The 9,020-nt window shown below is 30.6% G+C and overlaps 1 protein-coding gene across 1 annotated transcript; it reads right to left on the minus strand.

Moving 5' to 3' along the window:
* Positions 1–5,427: 5,427 nt before the first annotated feature.
* On the minus strand, positions 5,428–8,458 carry LOC111032782. The gene is made up of 4 exons (XM_022313239.1): positions 7,490–8,458; positions 6,928–7,037; positions 6,658–6,793; positions 5,428–6,600 (listed from the first exon to the last, which is right to left on the minus strand). Exons 1-4 carry the CDS (start codon positions 7,583–7,585, stop codon positions 6,433–6,435), a joined length of 510 nt encoding a protein of 169 aa, XP_022168931.1. The 5' UTR covers positions 7,586–8,458; the 3' UTR covers positions 5,428–6,432.
* Positions 8,459–9,020: the final 562 nt, after the last annotated feature.

Genomic DNA, 9,020 nt, shown 5'->3' on the forward strand with positions numbered 1-9,020 from the left:
ACGGACGTTTTTTCGGAATCAGGAAGCGTCACAATGCTCGTTCCCAATATAATTAACGAATTCAGTTCTTTTAGAAAAAAATTAAGAGTTGCGAAGCTTGCGGTATAGGTAGGTATACGATACACCGGTTGAAACCACTGCAAGTTCCCCATATTATAGGCGGCTACAGAATTTAACATCATGTGTTACATAATAAATTTAGTTAATTCCTTTTCACATTAATTATATTCCTATGTAATATTATTTGTGTATACAATACAAATTTCATTAAATTGCTATCCAAAATTATAATTTATTAGACAACCAAACTAAAACCATTGTACAACAAATATTAAATTATAATACTCACCTACCCATGACCCTCGACGTGTTGTGAAGTTTTTAATCCCTCGATCACACATATTATAGATTTAAGAAGTTTGTCCTGTGATAAAAGACAGACTGAAACCAGAAGCTGGAACAGGACGGGATTTGTAGGGACGACGTGGCGATAACCTAACCCCCCCCCCCCCCGTAACTTGAAATCCAATTACTAATTATGGTCAAGTCTACTTAGCACCTTATAGGCCACTCCAAAATATCCCTGGTATGTTCAACATACTATTTTAAAATTAATATACAGTGAAACCTCCCTAAACAGACACCTCTAAATAGCGGACACCTACAAATAGCGGACGTTTTTTCGGGGACGGGGACATTTTTACTATTTATGTATAGGAAAACCTCTAAATACAGGACACTCTAAATAACGGACATTCTTATGACACTAATATTAATAATTTTTATCTTAAATTAAGAATTATTTTGGAATACTAGAATAAAAACCTCAATTATTAAATTATCTTATGTGTACATTATTAAACTGTATATGAAAATCTTATTTTTTCCGTTCAGTCACTTTATCGCGTCAACGAAATATTGTAACTAATGCATTGTTCTATGTGCGTTTAGTTGTGTTTATGATGCCAATATACGAACGTTTTGGCATTGCTAGCAGTAGAAGGCATACGTATATATATTTCTTCTATCGAGATACAGAATAGTCCATTGTACTCAAACAAAGTGAAATTAAAAAATGCCATAACACACGAAATAATTACGGCTGCATTAGTAAATAAACTAAAGTAACAGATTTTATTCAGAAAATAAATGTTAGTTTTTATTTTTATCGTGTACCTATTTAATTAATGTAAAAATAATATAAAATAAAATTATTGAATTTATTTATCTATTGAAAAAAATGTTTTCCTCTAAATAGCGGACAAAATTTCGGCGACTGAGAGTGTCCGCTATTCAGAGGTTTCACTGTAGTGAAAAACATAACCTTCAGATAGTTAAAAGGAGTTAATTAGGTATTTTATTTTAATTTCTATTTTTTCAGTGGTCACATATATAAATATAAAACTAAATATTTAATTAAAAATAAATCTTACTATTTCTTATTATTGGACACTGGCTTAGGCAATTGCATATACGTAACATATTTTATGTCAACTAAATTATTTAATCAAAAATTATTTATTTGTTTTTTTTATTTTTATTCAAAAAATTATATTAAGCAGTACAAGGTTATAGCGACGTGGGTAGGACACGGATTTTAGACACTTTGTCTCATGGCGGTTAATTCGATTCTATTTGGTATTTGCTTGTCTTTTATTTCTGGTTTTACACTTTAGCTGAATACTAGTTACAATTTAATGCGTCTACACAAATGCATTATTTAAATTCTTGGATTTGATGTGCTTAATATTACCAATAATTTGTGTATTTATTTCTACTTATTAACTAATGGCCGAAAGTATAATACTACATATATTAATGCAGGTAGGTTATAGGTATATTAGGTGATTCAGTAAGTATGTAAATATTATTCGAAACAGTATTCACATTACCTACTGAACACTAAAGATACAAAAATGTGTTTGATTTACTTTTTTGTCGCCGTCAAAAAATGTTTATTTAGTTTAAATTATTACCAAGTGTTATCGGATGCAAATAAGCTCTCTGCGCTCAATAGATATAAATGTATAAAAAACTTCACCGCCGTGTAATGTATACGCTTAAATGTCTATATTATATGTGTAGATATATTATAATAATTACTTAACTATCTAACCTTCTAATTCGTGTTTTGGTGAGGGAGTACCGCACTAATGGATGGTATAATACCTATAACATGTAAGTTTTCAAACAAGGTCTTATTATTTTTGTTTCTCAAATTGAACCTGGAGTCCAGTCGTCAGGTATCCTACCTGTCTACCTATCAGCGTCTACGGCTGGTATAATATAAAATATATACCTATATAATGTGATAATAATAATAGTAATAATATATCAAACGAAACAAATCCTATATCTACACGGTATCTTAGTTTAAGAATTTTCCCACGGTGCATGTTTCTTAAATACGTCGCAACTGCACCGCGCCTACCAATATGATATACCTAAATCAAACTGTCAAAACGAGTTTTTCATTTCGTTGGACACGCGTAGCCGACAACAAGGCCGCGGCAACGTAGGTTATAAGAGAACATCACTGGTAATTCGGTATATATTTTGTTCAAAAAAACATATTAAATAGGTATAGGAGAAAACACCTTTTGGGCACTGATTACTTAAAAATACCGTATTTTATACTTAAAACCATGGGAGCTTAATAAATTTTAATACCTAGTACAAAACAAAAACAAAAACATTGGGCTTGTCGTGACATAGCATAACTATAAACATAGCTACGTAGGTAGCGCTATATCATCTATTTCATAGTATCCGGGAAATGCACTCACCGTGTACATTGTATATGCACTTAAAATATGCGAAAAATAAAAATATGTATGCCACGTTCATAGTTGAATATAAGTTTTGAAATAAGAATATTTTTAAAAAAACATGATAAATAATATACATATGAATACAAAATATATAATGATGGATATAAGTCGGTATTTAGAAAAACTTAAAATAAAATCTTGAAGAATGAACTTTTTTCTTCATCATAATAATTATAATCATATCTACAGCAATACCAGCGATAACCAATAAATAATTTTGGAAGGCCACTTTAGACATTGTGGAAGTTTTCGGGGAACTATCAAAATATAAATAATGTCCATGTTTGTCAAAAAAAAAGTAAAGACGTAATCAAAATGGTGGCAAGTGTGTATCGCTCTACTACGTTTCACTGATATATATTATTGTATTTGTATATACGAAAAACAATTCTGAGCGAAGACGTCAGTCGACTGCCACCGAAATTTTTGAAATTAAACATGACATTTTTAAATGAGATTATATGTATAAAATATAATATAATATACAATATACTAAGTTTCGCACTTTATATACTCGCGTTATATAACGCACTTTTATATGTTATGCTCTTGTGAGGCAGAGACAACAAATACCAGTCTTAAATGCAAGAATTTGCGAGATCTAAAAAATGTAGACAAAAAACAAATTGCCCTTGTAAAATATCATCTAAAATTCTAAATCATATTATAGACATTATAATTTACAATATAATATAGTTGTTGATTATATGTGCAGTTTTATAATATCGATAGAAACATTTTCACTCTGTCAAAAAGCTTTGAAATATAATTCAAGGTTCCTCATAAATTATTGTAATAGCAGGTTAAAAAATATCAAAAATACATAAGAATTTTATTAAAATACATATACATTTTTATTTGTTAATTAAATATTTATTATTTTAAAATATGTTTTATTTAAAATCCCGATAATTTACAAATTATTTTGTTGTTAAAAAATTATAAATTGCTTAATTTTTGAAGCTTAGGATTTAAACTTTAAAAACAAGGGTTAGCAGTTTATACTATGAGTTTAAAAAATAAATGGTAACATAGTTTTTTTGAATAGATATTTTATTTGAAAATGTGTACGTAAAAAGACATTGAAATGGAGAATAATGACTTAAGTTATTGTTTTCTATAATTTAAATATATTATTGTTAAATACTTTTAAAGTTTATTATATATTGTTATATTTTATACAAATAATTTCATTTTAAAATGCTATGTTTAATGCGAAAAATGTCGGTGGTAGTCGACTGGCCGTCTTCGCTCAGAACCATTTTTCGTATAATATACAAAATACAAATACAATAATATATCAGTGAAACATAGCAGAGCGATACACACTAGCCCATCCTTTTGAAAAGTGAGCTCGCTCAGCAGATCACGTATAGCTTCATTAGTTTAAAAATTAGAGTGAATCGACCTCTCATGAATCTGTGTTTATAAGTGGGTTTTTTGCGATGGTTCAATTTTTAAGTGGGTTATGAGTATTTTTAATTTACCCTGTATAATATACCCTGTAACTTGCTAAAAAAATTGAATTTTAAAAAAAAAAAACCGCATATGAACACGGATGATGTTCTTACCATCAAGTTTCATAATAGGTCGATTCACTCTAATTATTAAACTAACGGCGCTAAATGTGATCTATTGAGCGTAAATGTCCTATGTTACGCACTTGTAAGACAAAGACAACAAATTGTTGTGTAGCGTCTACTCAGTACACATTCCTGGAAATCCGAATTTAGCTTAGATAAACTGATAATTCAAATAAAATAATAAGAAATACAATATAATATATGAATTAGCATCTGAGTGTTACTGCAGAATAGTTAGTCTCCTTAATCTTCCATAATATGTATACTGTTTTTTCTATGCTCATGTAAGGATTATAGCAACTTTTATTACAGATTATATAACACTATACTCCACAAAATCGAAAAAAAGGTTTTCATTTATAATGCCAAACATAACTAAGACACTTGGGACTAAAAAGTATTTGGGTTAAGTGTTTTTCTTAAGTAATGAGGTATAAATATATTTTGTCAAGAGTGTAGATTTATAGACCATGTATATCTTGTTATATTATGATTTTAATAATTTTATTTGAGCGAAAATTCAAACAATTAGTTTTGAAAAACATTAAATCATTTTTTAACTACAAATGATAGAAAAATGAATCAGTTGTAATTACATTAAGTCATCTCCAACAATATGTATAATGTATTGAAAAAAAGTATCAGACATTATTTTTTAAATATTCTAAAATAAAGCACTCAGATAATCTTAACAGAGAATATTAAAAATTAAATAAATAATGATTTACTAGAAAATCAGGTTCTTTAAAAAATAATTAAAGTTTGATTACATTAATATTTTAAAATGAGTTTAAAAATAATAATTACCAATTGTATATTAATTTGTTATAACCGCTTCTAGATTTCAGCTTTAAATACATTATAAGTTACAACCATTTATAAATGTTGTGTGTATGACAATGTGTAATTTGTGATATGCCTAAATCACCTACACTAAATATTGTGAAGAATGGTTAGGTAAATGTATAATTGTAAATGAAAATGTATAAATAACTGTACAACATTTTAGAAAAAAATATAGTTTTATTTTTAGCAATGTTCAGACATTTTAATACATTTGAATACATTATGTTGCAATTAATTGTCTTTGATTTTAGATAGTCAACATTATTTGAGTAAAATTAATCATATACAAGTAAATAAGAAATTGCAAATGAGAAAGAAAAATATGGTAGAGAAACATTTAGTTATGTTTTAACATTTAGGTTGACATTCAACATTTAAACTATTTATAGAATAAATTAATTTGAAGTTTATTAAAATAATAATAATTTAAAAGCATTTTTCCAATTAAAGTCAATATTCTGCATTTATAAAGATATTTTATTAAACATGAATTAGGTCGTATTATTAAGTTCTAGATCTTATTATCATAACTAAAAAAATTGTTTTGTATAACAATAACTTAATTATAAAAGTAATTTTAATAAATAATGTAATATTTTAACTTTGTTAATACATATAAAACTTTTTTAAATTTGTGTAAATAAAATATATTATTTGTATGTTAGCTTACTAACAAATCAATAATCCCGTAACATAATATATATAATTATTAATCAAATAAAAAGTCCATACTTGGGCAATTACATAAATAATAAGAATTTAAACATTTCAGATTCCAAAAAGTTAATAGTTAACACTAAATAGTTAAAATAATGAATTACATCAAAACCCATTAAAATATCAAGATTTATGAAAATATACAAAAAAAAGCTATTCATTTGAAGTATCTGATTTAGTGGTAACAAAAAAATATACATAAAAATATACTTTTTATGGAAAATTATGAAAGTATATAAAACTAAATTTTGTAATAGTTATCAAGTATATTAAGCTGTAGTCACCAAAAAATCACCCGATTGTTATAACTTCTCTGCGCTAATATTAATTTATAATTCAGTGAAAAAAATATATATATAATCAGTAATGGTATTGAAATTAAGAAGGAATGAACAAGTGAGTTAAGTGTTTTATAAATTGTATAATTTGGATCCACTTGAATGCTAGCTAATTCTTCAGTTTAGAACAAAAGAATATATGCCATTCATATACTTAGGACCAAGTGGTGGAAGAGTTGATAATGTTTTCTTTTGTACCTTAGCATTAGGATCCCTCGATGTTCCATAAACAACAATGGTTAACGTTGAATATTTTGCAAACACAATCAATCTGTTTGTCCATATCTACAAGAGCAGTTTAATTTTAAAAAAAGTTGAAAGTTAGTTTTATACCTTAATTACCTCATTGCTAAACTTCATTGATATAGATGCTTTTTCTTCATAGTTGAGTTCACCCAATTTCACATTTGCTGAAGCAGAGTCCTCATCCACATTGTTACAATGAAATGTAATTGGAAATTTTTTGGGTTCAGTTCCCCTGAAATTCAAAAAGAAAATAATAGTAGGTCATATTTTAGCTGTAAAACTATACTTATGGGTTTTAGCATACGGTACACATAAGTAATCAACCACTCAACCAGTAATTGTCAATATTAAGTATACATTGCTTACCCAAGAAGGAAGCCACCGGTTGAAGTGCGCAAATACATAGATGGTGAAAGAACATAGATTTCACAGATGTTGACAGGTACCTCAAATTGGATCGTGCTCGGTGCTCCATTCTATAAAAATGAATTATAATTGATTATTTAATATACAAATGCAGTAGTAAGTATTTACATGAAAATGTGCAAATTATAATTAATAGCTTAAATTTTATTTGCTGGAGTGTAAATTGTTATGAAGTGATTTTATAAGAAATAAACTACAACTGTAAGCAAAAAACAATGCAGCTTGTTTTATAAATTCTGTCTATTACAGATACAGCAGTGGAAAGTTGTAATCTATCAAACTAACCGATTAGTTGAACGAACGGGGGCCACCCCTGTGTGTAGGGAAACAATATAAAACCAACAGAACCAAATGAACCAACAGTTAGTTACCGCCTTTCTGATGAACCAGAAAAGGCCTTGGACCAGCAACAAGCTGAGCAACAGAACAGCGAATCACCGTGAACGAGCAAGGAAAACGGCTTCGGAACGGAATGTCGTTCTGGCGGTTGTTTATCACTCACCTTGTCTGAGCCGTGCGATTTGAAAATCGTCTCAGCGGCAAGCACGCGCCACCCTAATTCATTGGCCTGGCTCAAGTCGTTGACCGGTATATCCATATCACGAAGCTGCCGAGACTTGAGAGACTGATACTGTAACGGCGATTGAGCTCGACGGAACGACGACGGACGCGCAGCGTGTGCGTGAGATGAATGAAGTGATGACTGACTGAGCGGAGGCTACTGCGGTCTGCGACTACTTTCGTAGTCGGTGGCAGCGGCGGAGGATGACGGCGAGAGCCGTTCGAGGACCTGTTGTTGGACGGCCGACACTAGGCGGCGGTGGCAGCCTGCTGTTCCGGGGCCCCGGTCAGTGGGCCGTAAGCGACGGTTGCCGCGGCGTCGGGATGTCGAACGCTAGCTCATGATCGCGTCTCGAAGCACGTTAAGCACCAATGAAAACGGCGGAGCGCAGACGCGTGCGGGCGTCTCCGTCGGTAGGCCGTATTCACGTTCGTAGGCAGGTTCACGTATCTGAAGCGTCGTCGGGCGGTGACATTCAACGTAGGACGCGAAAAAAACTTTCTGGCCCGCGTAAGTCGTGAGCGTTGTCATCGTCGTCGCCGTCGTCGGGCTCGTACGATTTGTACTTGCAGGTGGCGGTGGGATGGGAGTGCGCTTGAAGCATTTACGCCTGTGTAACACACTACACGTCTTGCCGCGACAACATAATGACATTATCAAGTATCGATAATAACAATAATAATAATATTTTAAGTTTGAAATATGACAATAATGAAAACGTCAATAGCATGCAGAACAACAAAAATCCCCCAAGCACAGAATACTATAGATATCAGATACCTAGTACCATTGATTAAATACAATTTATTTAATCAATGCTAGTACCAACCATGATATAACTTTTAGCGTTTTCGATTTGACGAACTTTTTGCACTCAGTGTGCACTCGATACAAAAACGTATTCGATTTGACCAATAATCAGTGAACTGGTGCAGTGTTGACTGTTGAGTATTCGATTTGATTACAGTGTAACACTAGTGTGCACTCAGAGCGCACTTTCTGCACCGCCCATCAGCATAGCCACGGTTTACGATAACGACTGTTTTAAGGAGTTACATATAGGCAATTTTCTATGTATGTACTATTGCGGGTTTTGTAAATATGTGCTAAATTATTATCTTTTCCTTTTTATCAAAAGTACATAAATAATATCTGTAATATATATCTTGTAATATCTTGACAATAATTATATTAACTAACCTATTAATCTGATACAATTTCTAAAAAATATTTGAATTTGTTATAAATTTACCACACTTTCTTAAATTTTTAACTTCAGTATTATTAACATTTTCAGGGGCGGACTGGGCCGGCGGGAAACCGGGAACTTTCCCGGTGGGCCGCTGTTCAAAAATAATTTGTTATTATTACATTACTTATTACTTAAAATAAAATAGCCAATAGGTATAAATTCAAATTATGAATATTTTATATTTTCATATTATCATTACGCGCGTGTATGAACAATTGT

The sequence above is a fragment of the Myzus persicae genome, unplaced genomic scaffold (assembly GCF_001856785.1).
Source record: "Myzus persicae strain clone G006 unplaced genomic scaffold, MPER_G0061.0, whole genome shotgun sequence".
NCBI lineage: Eukaryota > Metazoa > Arthropoda > Insecta > Hemiptera > Aphididae > Myzus > Myzus persicae.

Excerpts from the sequence above, each read along its gene's own strand:
- LOC111032782 (XM_022313239.1), bottom strand. The coding sequence starts at position 7,585 with ATGGATATACCGGTCAACGACTTGAGCCAGGCCAATGAATTAGGGTGG. Across the intron at positions 6,794-6,927 it reads ACCGGTGGCTTCCTTCTTGG|GGGAACTGAACCCAAAAAAT; the intron begins GTAAGCAATGTA and ends TTTGAATTTCAG. Across the intron at positions 6,601-6,657 it reads CAATGAAGTTTAGCAATGAG|ATATGGACAAACAGATTGAT; the intron begins GTAATTAAGGTA and ends CTGCTCTTGTAG.